This window comes from Euprymna scolopes, chromosome 14 (assembly GCF_053919585.1).
Source record: "Euprymna scolopes isolate OS-2025 chromosome 14, ASM5391958v1, whole genome shotgun sequence".
Classification (NCBI taxonomy): Eukaryota; Metazoa; Mollusca; class Cephalopoda; order Sepiida; family Sepiolidae; genus Euprymna; species Euprymna scolopes.
Genome location: NC_136495.1, coordinates 579,808 through 596,902, shown reverse-complemented (window position 1 = coordinate 596,902; position 17,095 = coordinate 579,808). Strand labels below are relative to the sequence as shown.

The window sequence follows — 17,095 nt, the reverse complement described above, 5'->3', positions numbered from 1 at the left end:
GACGCATGAGCTTTTCAAATGGAGCGTTTGTGAACACACACATCGAACACGTTTACTTTTACAGCTTTTACTTCATGCATTTTTCGGTATAGTCTATCAAAGCGGTTTTGTGAAAGAAGAGATTTTATACCGCTTTTCTCATACACCCGAAAATATCAAGCCATATCATTGAACAGTCATCCATTACAAAGATCTAAATAACAATCCTAAATCTTTGGCGTTTGCATATGCGAGCTGCTGAGAATGCGCCTCTAATTTGACCGTTTGTGTTAACTGCCCGCCCGATAGATGTGTCACGCGATCGTTTCAATGGAGATTTGATTGGTCTTTCAAAGACACGTCGCATCTATCGATCTTGGTATTATCAACAGTTACAGTATCGTGATTCATTGATTAATATGCTCTACAAACTGTCCTCATTCTGCCTATAGTGAAGAAGTTTGGACGTTGTATATATATACATAAAGAGAGAGGGAGAGATATGTATATATATACGTGTGTGTTCATGTTTGTGTGAGGATAATTTATATATATATATATATATATATATATATATGCATGTATGTGTATGCGTGTGTGTGTGCTGAATTTTAAAAAAGAGAAATAAGCAGAACAACCAGTGCTTACTTATTTGTGCAAACATATATATATATATTTTTAATTGAAACTATACTATAGTTGATATTTCATCACACTATAGTCATGATACAGCGTAGCAATCTGCCTGTGGTTGACTAACATACATATATCTCGAATTAAAGTAACCAAGTTCGTAAGCTGGAATTGTGTGGGATAGTTTCTATTTTCGTAATCTCTTAAGGTGTGATATTGTTAACGGCGAAAGTAATCTAATTACACTCAATTTTTTTCTTTATTATTTTTAATATTTTAAGAATACGATTAACTAAGGTTTATTTAAGCGATTTCCTGCTTTCTTTTAAAACATAGATACGAAAATTTGGAAATATTATGAGGTCTCGATTAATCCAAATATGGCGCTATATATGTATTCAGTCTCCTCATGTGATCTGAAATAAAAGTGTTTTTTTTTTAATCTCCGGAAGGTTTCAATATATTATATAATACTTATTAAAATACTATCATTTAAGGTTTTTTCTGCTATGATTTTTAAAGACTCCCATTTCCTTTTACCATAATTTACCCTTTTCAATCCAAGCAGGAGACACTGTATTTTTCCAATAAACTTACATATGTTTCTGTATAATTTTTTGGATGAATTTGTACCATTAAATGAATAACATGTACGACGCAACATAGAAATAACACAATATGAATGTGAAATAAACACAAATGGGACTTTGCAATGTTTACTATCCATATATATATGCTACATGGTATGTTCTGAAAGTGTAAATCCATTTTTAATGAGCTTAATTAATTGTGGCAATTCGAAAAAATTTACAAACCTAAGTAAATATATTTATCTATTTGTGTATGTGTGTGTGTGTGGGGGGGGTTGTGTGTGTGTGTGTGTGTGTGTGTGTGTGTGTGTGTGTGTGTGTGTGTGTGTGTGTGTGTGCATGAAAAAAATACAATCAAATACTGTAATTTATAATTTACAAGAATTTATTTTTCGACAGGATATTCAGAAAGTAATATTATTATTTCTTTTTAAACATCCATTGGAAAAATAAATTCTTGTAAATTATAATTTACACTTTTTAATTGGGTTCTCTTAGGGCAAACTCTATTTCCTATTTTGGTTGCATTGAACTTTTTTATTTGGTTGAACTTACTATATAAATATTAATATTTATATTTTCAGAAGCTGCTGGCTTGTAAACTTCTAACGTTGTACTTGTAAATTGTTACTTCTTGATTATATATATATATATATATATATATATATATAACTACTTCATTTACACACATAAAATTAATATACGAAAGTATAAATTTATGCGTAAACTTTAAGTATTTACTTCAAAAGTGCTCAATGCGTAGGTAGAGCTAGTTAGTAAGTTATAAAATATATATGGCGATTAAGCTACACTGAATATTCCGCGTTTCATCCCCTCTAGGACTCTTCAGGCTTATATGTAAATGTACGAAATATGATTGAGTATATATATATATATATATATATATATATATATATATATATATATATATATATATATATACTCAATCATATTTCGTACATTTTCGAATTTAAGCGACACTCAGTATACATAATGTAAATATTTGCTTTTAGGCTAGCGCAGTTTTTCTTCAGCTAGAAAAGGGTCGATGGTGTCTCATATTTTTCAAGATTTCTGACACTTGTGAGCGAGCCCGATCGCGTTCTGATAAAAACATTGTTTCTAAAAATACACTTCTTCCAATATAGCGACTAAAACCAAGGTTTATAGTTTAGAAAATATGCAATATAGGCGATTAATTTCAACCGGTATCAGATATACGAGACTCGTTCCAAAAATAATGTCTTCTATATTTAAAATTAAAGAATAAAGACCTACGAAGACAGGAGTGATGCAATTAAAACGAACGACTTTTTCTGTTTCAAAATTTATTTTTTTGCATAGTCGCCACTATTCTCAATGCACTTTTGCCAGCCATGCATGATGGATATGCATGGGTGCCCGGAGTGTGCTATGTCATAAGAAGTTGTCCCAAAAGTAAAGCTTCCTATGCTTTGACTCAAAAAGTTGTGGAACTGCGAAGAAAGGAGTTGTACATAAAAATGACCGGGCTTTTGTGCTCCAAAATTTGTTTTTCTACATAGTCTCCACCATTGTCAATGCATATTTGCCAAAGATCCAATGACTATTCTCTATTTCTGACGCACGTTCATGACAGAGGTGCTTCTTTAGAGTCGCACACCGTTAATATCTGCAACAGGTACTAAATGCATAAGTTTAGCGATCATAACAATGCCGTTTTTAACTTCCATTCGGGCGGTATCAAAATAAGCGGCATTACTTTTAAATCGCCCTTTATATAAATATATAAATAAATATATAAATCGCCCCCATATATATATATATATATATATATATATATATATATATAGAGAGAGAGAGAGAGAGAGAGAGAGAGAGAGAGAGAGAGAGAAAGAGAAAGAGAGAGAACACAAAATAAAAAAGTAAGGAGTAAAATTACGTGGGAACTTTATTACTTTATCAGGTCAATAAGGATTAAAGAAAACGGGAATAAGGAAAAGATCTCTTTATGCAATGACATTTCTAAGGTAAAAGAAGAGGGGAAGAATTAACCAGGATTATACAAAAGTAAACATAAAAGGACAGAATTTTTTTCGGCATCTTTTCAGATCGTTTACAGACATAAAAAAACTATCTTCGCAATTATTCTACTTTCGAATGCACCGGATATTAACTTTCAAGTCGTTTTATTTTTATTTGGGAAATTCTATCCCATTCGGACAAACGTTAAAAAAAAATTGGGGGTTAGCTGGGTTACTCGTAAACGTTTTTTTTTATCATTTTAACCATTTTTTTTTTTTTTTTTACTCCGCTTATATGTTTCATATTTTGCACTCTCTCTTTTCATTTTTTTACTTTGTATAGGTAGCTTTTTTTTGTTTTTGTTTTTTTTTTGTATATATTTGGTTCTGTTCTATTTATTATAGTTTTTTTCTAGTTCCTTATTTCTTGGTTATTTATTTCTCCATTTTCCTCGTTAGGAACTCTCTTTTCATGCTCTTTTTCGTTTCTCCTTTATATCATCCCTATCTATATATGTTTTTTCTTTTCTTATGTAAATGAATTTAAAGTCGGTGTGTCTTTTAACTTTCACTTTTGTATAATACTGTTTGTTTTTGTTTTGTATTTTTTCATGTCTGATAAGAAGAATTTAGCTTCAAAATACTATGACTAAAGGAGTTACTTTCTTATTTTGTTTCTCTTATTGAATGTTGAAACACATGAGCAGGCTTGATTCTTCGTCAAGTTGTATCGCTTAGTAACCATGTTTTGCATCTATGAAAACTGTTTTGCTCCTGCTAATCTGTGTGAGATTTCTTCCAATGTTGGAGTTTTATGATGCATCCTTTTGATGCATTTATTAAGTGGGTTCGGGTCCAGGCAAATTAGTAGATATCCATTTTTCTTTCTGCGACATGCAATAGGATTGACCCATTCTGTAGGCTCTGTAATTTTTTTATGACTCCTATGTGTTTCATTTTGTCCAATTCTTTTTTTCAGTTCTTCCGTAAGGTGCATTGGTTATTTTCTTGACAATTGGACTACTAGTGTTGCATCTTCAACAAGATATAATTTTTGAAAATCTGGGAATTTTCCTCTGCCTTGAAATCTATCAGGGTATTTTTTTGTGAGGTCTTCTATGTTTTGCAATTGTTTCAGTGTGCATTTTGATTATGCTGCAGTTGACGATTACTAAACCAAGTCGGATGCATGGCCAATATTGTGGTGTCGCTATCGCATATAAAAAAATGCTCTGATAGTTGTAGAGTCTTTATATTTTATATTTAAAATGATCGACCCATAGTGATTTATCTTCGTACCGTTTGCAGCCCATAGGGTAGTTTACGCTTGTTTTTGAAATCTAGGGATTAGCTCCTTTGTCCATTTCCTGATTTATTTATTTTTCGTCGTCATAATGTGGGTAAATATTTTTGTATTTTCTGAATGGTAGAATATTTCCATTTCCTTATTTTGTGTTTATTACTTTCTGTATTCTCGCAGTCTATGTTGGCGAAAATTTCCTTATGTCTTTCGTTCTCCCATTTATTGCATATAGATATAGGTTGTCGTCTTGATCTGATTCATTGTTTTCTCTCGTTTTTGTGGGTTTTTTTTTCTTTCGAAAACTTTGCTTTGTATATCCATGGGGGGGTCTTAGCTCTATATGAGCTATTATCCAGTCTGATTTTGTCTCTGTTGGACACATTTTTTTGCGTTTCTCCGGCCTTGTATATTTGTTAAGCACTATTCATCGAAGTGGAGTAAAGCATTGCATCTTCAGCACGTTTTATTGAAGCCATAGCAGCCTTCTTTCTTTTTTTCTGTGAGTCTTTTTAACTCTCGCGCAGGGTTTATATTTGTATAGAAACTTCGTGGTATACTCCACTTCTTCCTTCGTTTGCGTCTGAGACTTATCTTTTGTGGTTATCCTCTACCTCCTGATGCTTTGTATGGCTGATTTGAAGGTTAGGTTCGGTTTGGCTATTAAATTTCTTCTTTCGTCAGCGCTCCTAAGCTCTTTTATAATTTGTTCCAAGATTCGCTCGTCTTTGTTGTTCCCGAAGACGCATCTGTCGGCTTTAGTTGTCGTCCACTGTGTCTTCATTCTGGCGCATTGATGAAAAATTTAAACGCTCGGCCAATTTGTTCGGTTTTTGTATCATGTGCGTTTCGAATACTGTGCATATATTTTTAGAAACTTATTTTTCCTCACGTGGGAGTTGAGCATTTTTCAAGAGCTCACGACCCTTTGGTCGGTGCTAAGCAGAATGTAGTTATATTTCTGTTTTTCTTCAACTTTGCTGATGATGAAATACGAAGACATAAAATCGACCTATTCGCTAAATGCTCCGTGTTTGTTTTCGTTTGACCAGTCCAGAACAGGTAGTGTTATGTTAGAAGACGCCATTTTTCTTTTTATTCTTTTCGCACTTTTTTTTACGTTTGAAAAAAAATCAATATTTTACTGATTTACTCACTGTGTAAAATTATCTTCTTTGATTTCTAATCCGTTTGGTTTCCTTCGACCCTCAAGATTGAGTGCCGCTGCCACCATGTAATATTGCGGATATATTAATGAAGACACTAAAGACTAGATCGATTAAATTTAAGCTTGTTTATTTTCATGAGCTGATTACTACTGATACAAGGAGAGATCAAGGGGAAATAACTCAATTAAAATTTTCATACTGTTACAAACCACATAAAAAACGACCATGTGGCTAAGAGAACTCCATCTCAGCACGTATCTGCTTCGTATACAGTCAGAGGATCTTATCAGGAGTCAAGTACTTTTTGAGCGAGAAAGTACCTGACGCAGTTTGAAGTGATATTTTATCTATAGATTAAACGGCAATCTTGACAATTGTTAGTCGTATTTCGAAACATCGATAACGTGGTCGCCAAAATGTGACGTCACTTGGTAAATGCAAAATGCGACATCCTCTAACCGGAAGCGAAATACCTCTTAATAGCTTTTGAGCCTTTTCTTTTTCCGATTATTTTTCTAAATGAAAAAAATTTAATGGTTTCATTAAGAGGCCAGTTCATTTTTTTTTTCAATAAGAGAAATTGAATAAAACAATAAAAACATCACAAAAGAAAGAGAAGTTGTGATTTTTTTCTATTTTTAATGGTGTCATTAAGCTATAATTCGTTTGTTTACAATACTTGTTGGGTGCATTCTAGCTATTAATTACATTAAAATAAAATAATAAATCGACTTCAAATTGAATTTTTAATTTTGAATAATAATTATATAAAAATTATAACTTAAATTTTGAATAATTATTTCACAACTATTTTAATTAAAATTAGCGCTCAATATATATATATATATATATATATATATATATAAGGGGATAGTTCTATTTCATTAAGAGATTCGTTTATTTTTCGTAATGTTTTTATTCATTTTCTTTTATATTTAAGTCGGCAATAAAGTTGCCGTGCCTTAGTTTTTTAAATAAGAATAAGTCAACAGGGAAGCAAAACACAACAAAATGCCGTAAAAAAACTATTAAAACTTATTTCCTTTAATATTTTATATTTTAGCGTGAGATCCCGACCAACAGACATGACTTTTTGGTTGGAAATAAGATTAAGTCCATTTAATCTACAGATATATGAATTGAAATTGCATTTACAGATTAAACATTGACAGACCATGTGACGAATAGATCCTTCTGCAAAGAGTATTGAACGCACCTAAACTAAAATACGTCCATTTAATCCTTATATATTAGAATGAAAATGCAATTGTCTAACTTAAGTAGGTTAAGCTGACGGATATAAACTCTTAATGAGTCAACAGAAATATGAAAAATAGTGCATCCATTCAACATACGCGAAACGGAAACACCTGGGAAATGTTGTTTAACAGGAAAACCCAATTAGTAATGAAACCAAACAAATATAACTCAATTCTGCTATCAGTTGTAACATGGATACTGCGCACGTTATCTCGCTACAGAGGACAGTGAGATTTCATTCAAGAGATGACAAAGAATTGTAATACTAATTTCATTTTTTCTACACAAGTCAGATTTGCTACTTGTAAAGAAAACATTGGCTGCGGCAGGAACCCGAATATAACAGCATCAAATGAAGACAGAATTGCTTAAAGGTGACGCAAAAGTATTGGCCACGTCTTTTATGATTTTGTAGGAACTCTCTCATTTCCCAAGACCTCAGACTATATATATATATATATATATATATATATATATATATATATATATATATATATATTAGCCACACTGAATATGAATATGACCAATAGAACTTTGGAAGGGTTGCAAGTGTTCTAAGGTGAGTATTTCATCCTCTCGGGTGTTTTTTTACGGTCACGTTACACTCATTAATCGTTATCCTCGGGTGACCTCTTTTTCTTGATAAGTGGTGACACCTTTGTTAAAATTGTTTAAATCTTTGCTTGATTAGGACTGGCGAAACGAGAAGTATTACTTTTTTGATAGGAATAATATGTAATTGAGACTTAACTGAAAAAAATCTAAATAATTAATGGCATTTTTAATTATGGTGGTTATTTGTTTGAAAGCGCTGGTAAATAGGAAATCAAATAAAACACATATATAACATACGCTTTGAAGCAATCCAACGCAAAAAGTAATAAACAATTTGAAAATAGTTCCTTCGCCGAAATATATCGCTAAATATTATTTTAAAATTGTTTATCATTTTTTTTGCGTTGAATGGCTTCAAAACGAATTTTTTATATTCGTGTTCTATTTGGTTTCCTATTTAATAATGCTTTCAAACAGGAAACCAACCAATTATTCCTTTCGCACACGCCATGCGCATTTCTAGTCTATAAAAAACCGTTGAATAACAACTAAACGGATGTGTCCCGCCTAAAAGTACCATCATGATACGTAAGAAGAAAAAAAAAGAATCTTGACAAGGGCAAGTTTTTTCGCCGAAATAATCGATAAATTTTATTTTTAAATTGTTTATTGTTTTTTGCGTTAAATGGCTTCAAAACATATTTTATATACGTCTTCTATTTGGTGTATATATATGTTTGATTATATATATATATATATATATATATATATATATATATATATATATATATATATATATATATATATATTTCTTGTTCCTTAGAAGCGCCGGTTGAGTTTGAATAAAATAAATACGTATTATATACGTTTGAAACCAAAAACAACGCATTATTACAAAATAAACAGACATTTATTTTATTTGAAAATTATGTTGAAACTCATAAATATATTTCGAGGCAAAGCTTCATCATCAGTATGTCTTTCTTTTTTTCTTTTTTTTTTGCCATGTTGTTGCTGGGGCAGATAGTTTTTGGTTTCAAACGTATATAATACGTATTTATTTTATTCAAACTCAACTAGCTTCTAAGGAACAAGAAATCTTAACGTGAATCCAGCGTGACCTATCGCACCGTTCCGAGATTTAAAATAAAACTACCGTAAAAACAACAAACGGACTTCTACTTTCTGATTATCTGCCCCAGCAACAACATGGCAAAAAAAAAGAAAGACATACTGATGGTGGGGCTTTGCTACGAAATATATTTATGAATTTCAACATAATTTTCAAACAAAATGTCTGTTTATTTTGTAATGATGCGTTGATTTTGGTTTCAAACGTATATATATATATATATATATATATATATATATATATATATATATATATATTAGCAGGACGGTTGGACTTGCCTAGTCGTAAAATACGCTTAAATATGATATTTTGATTAATGCAGATTTCGTATGTATTATATTTTATTGAACTCAATATATAATAATTTAAAAAGTTTTTTAAAAAATCACTTGTGCGCCACCACCGAGAATCGAAACCAAAACGTTTAGCTTCCAATTTACTTTTTCCTTTGATGTTAATGCCTGAGCTATAAAGACACGTTTGCTGTAAGGCTAAAAATGAAAACATGAATAAGTAGCTATCACGTTACGCAAGCATATTCGTAATGCCGTCGTTCAACCATCACCTGATAATTTTCATTTTTTTAATTTTTTAATTTTCACACTTTTGCACCGATTTCTCCGGCTAAAACCCAAATATAAAGTTTCGCATGGGTTAGAATTCCCTATATATTACGTCTCATGTCAGTAGACCAAAAACTCACAGAGGAATTTTTTTAGGAAAACCTTTTTAAACAAATATATATACGCATGCAAAATATATATATAGAAAGAGGTCTGTGTTTGCTATAACCTTTTTACGCAAATATTACGTAAGTATAAATCATGTAGAATATTTGTATGAATATAATTATACGTAATAGTTAACCAAAGATAATCATCCCATAAGAAAACCAAAAAAACTAATAGAGAATTAATTAAAATGAATGTTTCAAAGAATATGAAAATTAGCTAGATCTTTTGCAGATGAATGCAATTCCACGACCTATATATAAAAAAAAAAAAAAAAAAAAAAAAAGTTGTGTTTTCTTTTTAAATAAATAAATAAATAAATTTATATGAATATCAACACACGAAAAACAAATTTATAGGAGTGTGTATATATATATATATATATATATATATATATATATATATATATATATATATATATATATATATATATATATATATATATATATATATTCTAGATTATTATACTAAGACACTGAATTTACTGGTTACGATGTCACCGTCTCAAATTTTAACGTCATGTCATTTCTAGTAAACTGTTAAGGTTTAAATAATGTCTAAAAATATTTTTTATTAATTTATTTTTATGTTTTTAACTTCAAAGAAAAGGGTCGGGACACTTGTTTAGTAGTACTTTCAAGGCATTGTTAATAATATTTAATGCATTTATTAGCGCTTTTTTTACTGATCATGCAAATAATAATAATAATAATAAAGAGGAAGGGATAAGACAATTTGTTTTAGTAGTATTCTGGGGACAAATCTTACTTATAGAAGTGCTCAATATCTTGGATAGAGCCATAATCCAAATTGCATAATATCCTGGATCGAGCAAGTCATATTCTAAAAGTACGTTTTGTTAGTGTTAACTTCTCTCGAGATCCAGCTCAATCTGAGATTTTTGGCGCGTGCATTTGCTTATATTGGGAGGTGACAGGGTGGATATGGTCGCTTGTCACACCAATCACCAATCAGCTCGTCATTCTGGGGAAGTCCCGATGCCTTGCACGGCCCCATTCACACACTCAGAGAGGTCAACCGTTTGATCCCCCCCCCGGCCTGGCGTTGTACTCAGAAGCCAGACATCCTTGAGTTGGGTTTCGCCAGGCCAAGAATGAAATTATATTTCGTTCTAGCTTTGAAAATGACATCACTTGTCATTTTTCCCAAACAATGAAAGGTATATGTCTGTTTTACAAAAACACAATGAGTTCATAACTTGACTCTTCCTTTCAGCTAGGTTACCCGCTGCTGCCCGGGCACCCAATAATGCTTAACAGTTAATACCAGCATAGTTACCCGGCTTTACTTAGAGTTTCGGGGGTCTTAATCTCCCCCACCCCCAATGGGGACTCTACCGCTCCCAGAGGCGGTCCTGCCACAATCGTACACTGTAGATAATAATAATAATAATAATAATAAGAAGAAGAAGAAGAAGAAGAAGAAGAAGAAGAAGAAGAAGAAGAAGAAGAAGAATGTAGATTTTTAGTAAATATTAGGAGACACGACACGATGGCTCAATATTCAATCAAATCGTAATTATCTAATTTTTATAATCAATAAAGTAGAAGGGATAATTTGTCAGCGATTAAAATAATGGAGATAATTCTATCCTTCAAACTGTAAGCAAATAGTTATTTTTTCTTAAATATTTTATTGGTTTTTATTTAATTTCACTTGTATACTTACAAATATTTTTATTTAATTTCACTTGTATACTTACAAATATTTTTATTTAATTTCACTTGTATACTTACAAATATTTTTATTTAATTTCACTTGTATACTTACAAATATTTTTATTTAATTTCACTTGTATACTTACAAATATTTTTATTTAATTTCACTTGTATACTTACAAATATTTTTATTTAATTTCACTTGTATACTTACAAATATTTTTATTTAATTTCACTTGTATACTTACAAATATTTTTATTTAATTTCACTTGTATACTTACAAATATTTTTATTTAATTTCACTTGTATACTTACAAATATTTTTATTTAATTTCACTTGTATACTTACAAATATTTTTATTTAATTTCACTTGTATACTTACAAATATTTTTATTTAATTTCACTTGTATACTTACAAATATTTTTATTTAATTTCACTTGTATACTTACAAATATTTTTATTTAATTTCACTTGTATACTTACAAATATTTTTATTTAATTTCACTTGTATACTTACAAATATTTTTATTTAATTTCACTTGTATACTTACAAATATTTTTATTTAATTTCACTTGTATACTTACAAATATTTTTATTTAATTTCACTTGTATACTTACAAATATTTTTATTTAATTTCACTTGTATACTTACAAATATTTTTATTTAATTTCACTTGTATACTTACAAATATTTTTATTTAATTTCACTTGTATACTTACAAATATTTTTATTTAATTTCACTTGTATACTTACAAATATTTTTATTTAATTTCACTTGTATACTTACAAATATTTTTATTTAATTTCACTTGTATACTTACAAATATTTTTGAATGGTTGTGCATTATGAGTACATTGAAAATGCATTTTTAAGCAAAAAAAAACTTATTACATATTGTGATGTTGGGTAAAAATTAGTAAAATAATTGTTTAAAACTACGAAAAATATTGAGTAAAAGATCTGAGAGAACACTTTGGCACTTCTGTATGTCAGTGACATGAGGCAAATGTGGTTATTTTAGTTTTAAGAACCGCCAAGAGATGTCACTTGTCAGCCACAGAACAGGGGTCGATAACTCTTCCTTTTCTAAAAGTGCGTGCAACCTAAAATGATATTTTGCTACATTTTTATACAATCTTTCTGTACAAAAAAAAATATTCTAAAACCTCTATAAATGTTTCATGTTTTTTAAATTAGATTTTGCTACATTTTTATACAACCTTACCGTAAAAAAGCAAATAATTCTAAAAACAATCTATTAATGTTTCGTGTTGTTATCATATTTATTTTATTTTCAGTTATGAATCACTAATTGAAAATAAAGTATATCAATATATTAAAAGTATATTTTGATACATTTTTATTCAATAAATGTTTCGATTTTCATATTTTGTGTTATTTATTTCGTTATTATATATTTTTGCGTTATCATAAACACTTGTTTATATTTGAGGTTCACATAAAATGGCCGCTAGACGTCAGTTCTCTTTCGAATAACAGGGGTCGATAACTCGTCTCTATTGCTAACATGTAACTGACATGCAGAAGTGCCAAATATTTTTCATAAGAAAAGCATCCTTATTGTTGTATATTATCGATCCACTATTTTCTAATTGGAAATTGCGGAAGTTAGTTCAAAAGTAACATTGTCATATAGTAGAAACCACTATCACTGCATTATTAGATAAATTTTATTTTTTCTTGTAATTATTTTGTATCCGATCATTTTTCCGTAATTTTATTTTAATTTTGACAAATTTTGACTTATCATGTAATTATATAATAGTGTTTTAAAATAAATATGAATTTTGATTAAGCTATTATAATATAAATATTTTTATATTTGTTTGGTGACTTTATTTTCGTTTTCTTCTCTACTTTATTTATTTTTATTTTTTATTTTTATTTTTTGTTGCAGGATCAACGTTACTCTTAGCCGTTCTTTTCATCACCACAACTGACTGAGCTCGTCTCAACAAGTATACCTCTCACGTTTCAAGAACCTTACAACTGATCAGAAACATTTATCTTGGAGTCACTTAAAACTAATGGTTTTAAAAAGGAGATTTTTTCGCCCAAAACGATCATTTCCCCGTGAATATCTTGGCAAATGTTGCCCTGGATATGCTTGACTTTCTTACACTTGTTTATATGGTTGACTGTTCAAGTTTGACATTTACGAATTATGTAAATACTAAAATATTTCAAAAGAATTTTACGTTTAAAAAATACTAAACGTAACCGTGAACCGTTGGTTCAGAACCACTATCACTATTCATCTCTCTTTGGCTTCATTTGAAAATCCATAAACGTCCTTATATCTTTTTAGAATTTTTCTTACTTAACTAAAAATGATAATTCTCTTTAATTCTATATAATTATTATTATTATTATTATTATTATTATTATTATTATTATTATTATTATTATTATCTATTTCCCCCCTACTATAACCAGATAAGTCCTTACAAGTGATTGCTTATTAGCAATAAAACTGATATCCCTTGGAAACTGAATAAGAAGTCTCTCCAAATTTCCAGCAATCCCCGCCTCTTTCGATAATGTTGCAAATTATTTTGCGTTATTACAATAGCTGTTTATCCATTATTTTTCACTTACCACGAGCGTTAGCTCTCTCTTGAATTAGATTGACTATAATCTCTCTCCCTCTCGAAACTCTTCTCGTGGAAGTCTAGTTGGTGCTCTCCCTCCTTGGCCTTTGTTAGTAATTTTTTTTTAATATTTTTATCAAAGTTTTTATTTTGTTTATTAGTGATATCAGATAAATGTTCGCTTGCTTCTTTTTTTTTTCTTTTTACATCTGCGCGTATCTATGATTCGAAAGAGGGTTAGCCGGAGATAACGATCGTAATAAGATTAGAACATGAGCAGTATTTTAACCGGCATCACACGTAATCAAGTTTTGTTCCTTTCATTCATTATTTTCCATCCTCTCATAATATTCTTCATCATTTAACGAATCATCCACCCATCTCATTAAACCTTACCCTCAAGTGACTTTTGGACTTGGTAAGTGGTGGTTCGTTATTAAAATAAACAAATAAATAAAAGATAATAATGGCTATTGTTAATGATCCCATTTCTATCTATGTTCTTATTGTGTTTGGGCTCTTCTTTCTAGTGCTTGGTACGGTGGGAAACATCACATCTTTAATCGTCCTCAGCCGTGGTGCAATGAAGCGCTTAAAGATCCGACCCTATTTAATTGCTTTAGCCGTTTGTGATCTGCTTATTTTGTACCTCATTCTGGCGCCTGTGATGAACATCATTAGCGTAGGAAACAAGTCGAAACCCCGATCGACAATAACATGTCGATTACTGATTTATATTGGTTTCTTTGCTATGGGCTGCTCATCCTGGATCACAGTAGCAATTACTCTCGAACGTTTGTTGTACATCGTCCGGCCTCATATGATACGCCCAAAACATGGAACTGCAATTGCCCTCTGTCTTACTATAGGTCTAGTGGCGATTATTAACATTCCGTTAGCCATGGCCTGGACCGCCGTCAAGGGCAAGTGTACGGTTGACAAAGTCTACCACATGATAAACTTTGGAGTCTGTAGTTACATACCGGCTATTATTATGATGCTGTCAAATGGTGTAATCACCTATACTTTGTGTCGCTGGCCGAATCAGTTACCTCGAACTTCTACGACCAAACGTAATAGCAGCATTCGTATATCGTTGGCTATAAACTTCGTTTTCCTAGGTACAACGTTCCCGGCGTCAATAGTCTGGGCTATTATGGGAAAACTATATTTGCCATTGTATGTGATGTACTACGCTAATTATTCCTTAAACTTTTTGATGTATATAATTGCCGGACAGATATTCCGCAAAGAACTCAAAATTTTATTTTGCACAAAATCGGCATGCTGTCCAAAATCCGATACACATTCCTCGACATTTATAGACTCCTCGACGAATACCACAGTCTAATTCACCAAGGGGTACAGTCTAGCTCCATTGGGGGTAAAATTAATAATAACTTATGAAACATATTAATTCAATATTATTTTACTGTAAATGAAAAAAAAAATGTCATTCTTTCAAATGATTTCGTGTTATTTTGATTATTCGGACGACAGTTCTTATCTTGGATGTTATTTTCACAAAGTTTCGGCCGATGAAACTGTCGACTTTCTTCAGGTGTATTTTATCGAACTTGGGAATCTTTCTGTCGAACTTGGGAATTTGCACTGAGTTTTGAAGGGAACGCTTATTTAATTCACAGGGGCATTATGCTGTCATTCCATCAGCTACGACTGAGTAATTTGGTATTCTCAATAGCAAAATACGGAGCAAAATGTTGGGTCTTAAAGAACGTCGACAAGAGAAAAAATTGCGTCTGTTTGTCAAGCTTAAGTTCAAAATAGTTTCTGCCTCAATTTGTCACACTGAAGATTTGAATAACATCTGCAAATGTTTGTCACAGTTAAGTTCGAAATTGTTTCTCTGCCTATAAATATGTGGATTCAGTCAATATTTTTTGTTTGTTTTAATGTTTTTCTGATGATCTTATTAAAACAATAAGAAAAAATGGAATTGTTCTGTTGTTTTTCCTATCCGAATTAAAGTAAATTCAACGGAAATTTCAGTTATTTTTCTCTTCTCTTTTTTTTCTATTTTTTGCTAGTCTTTTTCCTCTTTTTTTTCGAAGTGTCATTTGTGATATTTACTAAGTATCATTTTATTTAACTCAAATATCTCTTGTCTATAATTTTACAAAAACAAACTTCCTGCGAATTCAACCAAATAAAATATTCCACTGATCAAATAAGGCGACTTAAAAATAAAGCTCACATTTGAAAAGAACATTCTTTTTTTGACTCGAGTAGAGTTTGCAATAATTGAGTTTCTTTTCAAGAACTTCTCACACATGGAACACAATTTGTTAGTCGTTTTCAAATCCAATATCAACAACTACACATAAGTAATGTAACTTTTTTCATTCCATTCATCATTTCCAATCCTTTCATAATATTGATCATCATTAAAGTGACAATTTATCCATTAAATTGACTCTTAATCCCGAATGTATCTTTGTTTTGATAAGTGATGACTTACTAATAAATAATAAAAATATAGCATTATTCTAAAATTGTCTGTTTTGATTGGTTGTTAATAGCGTTAACAAAATAAAGAAAATATTTATGCTCCAAATTTCATATTTTTTAATGAATACGAAATTCTGTCATGTGCGCGTAAGTTTGTAAATTTCCAAACTGAACGCCTGTTTGAAAACGCACATTCCTAATCCATCATAACATTCTCATATCATTTCCAGTCATGGAATTGATGTTCTCAACTCTCACTGGTCAGGTTTCATATTCATACATTATCACAAAGCATACATACGACTCATTGGCCCAGCGTAAACGTTATGCTCGTTCATAATGGCTGAAGTTCTCTGAACTTACAATATTCACTTAACTCTTGCAATCACACTTGCATCTGATCCAATCTGTTTTTAATTGGTATCACCAAGGTAACAAAATTTTGTAACAATCTCAAAAAATCTGGACAACCTCTTCGCCATCCAAATATAATTTTGTCATCTCCATTTTTTACACTCCTTACACATAAATTAGTTGTCCTTTCTCAACACATTTGGAATTACGCTGCATTTTTTTCTATGCACAATGCTTCACTTGATTTCCTTTCCATAATAATGAAATACAAATAAATATAGAGCGCCTTATAAGTTTCTCTGCATTTTTTAACATTGTAATTTTTCACGCCATACGAATGACTTAAGAAATTATATTAGACGTCAGCATTAACGACGATAATGAGTAGGTTGAGTAATCTTGGGAATGGAGTGACACCTTCCTTTACAACTCGATGTAGTAGTTAATTAAAATGAGCCTTCAGGCTGCCTTTGACTATAGTCAACCCTTAGTTTTGTTTAATGTTGTAGAAACCTTAAAAATGCAAATTGACAGAGAATGCAAGCATTTTAAGCAAGATGATAAAGATTTCTTAATAAAAAAGGGTTTATAGGCCCAATTTACATTTTGGGGAATAATTTCTT

At 30.7% G+C, this 17,095-nt stretch overlaps 1 protein-coding gene across 2 annotated transcripts in view; it reads left to right on the top strand.

Annotated features, from left to right (window-relative positions):
- The window catches only part of LOC145292838 (thyrotropin-releasing hormone receptor-like), a 504,617-nt gene extending 488,463 nt beyond the window's left edge, over positions 1–16,154 (top strand). The window contains exons 1-2 of one of the 2 annotated variants that reach the window (XM_080138884.1): positions 7,046–7,493; positions 12,956–16,154. In XM_080138884.1, the coding sequence (XP_079995010.1) occupies positions 14,116–15,000 (885 nt within the window). In that variant the 5' untranslated portion in view covers positions 7,046–7,493; positions 12,956–14,115 and the 3' untranslated portion in view covers positions 15,001–16,154. Of the gene's footprint in view, positions 1–7,045; positions 7,494–12,955 lie in introns of those variants that run through there. The other variant, XM_080138885.1, reaches the window with a different exon arrangement.
- Positions 16,155–17,095: the final 941 nt, after the last annotated feature.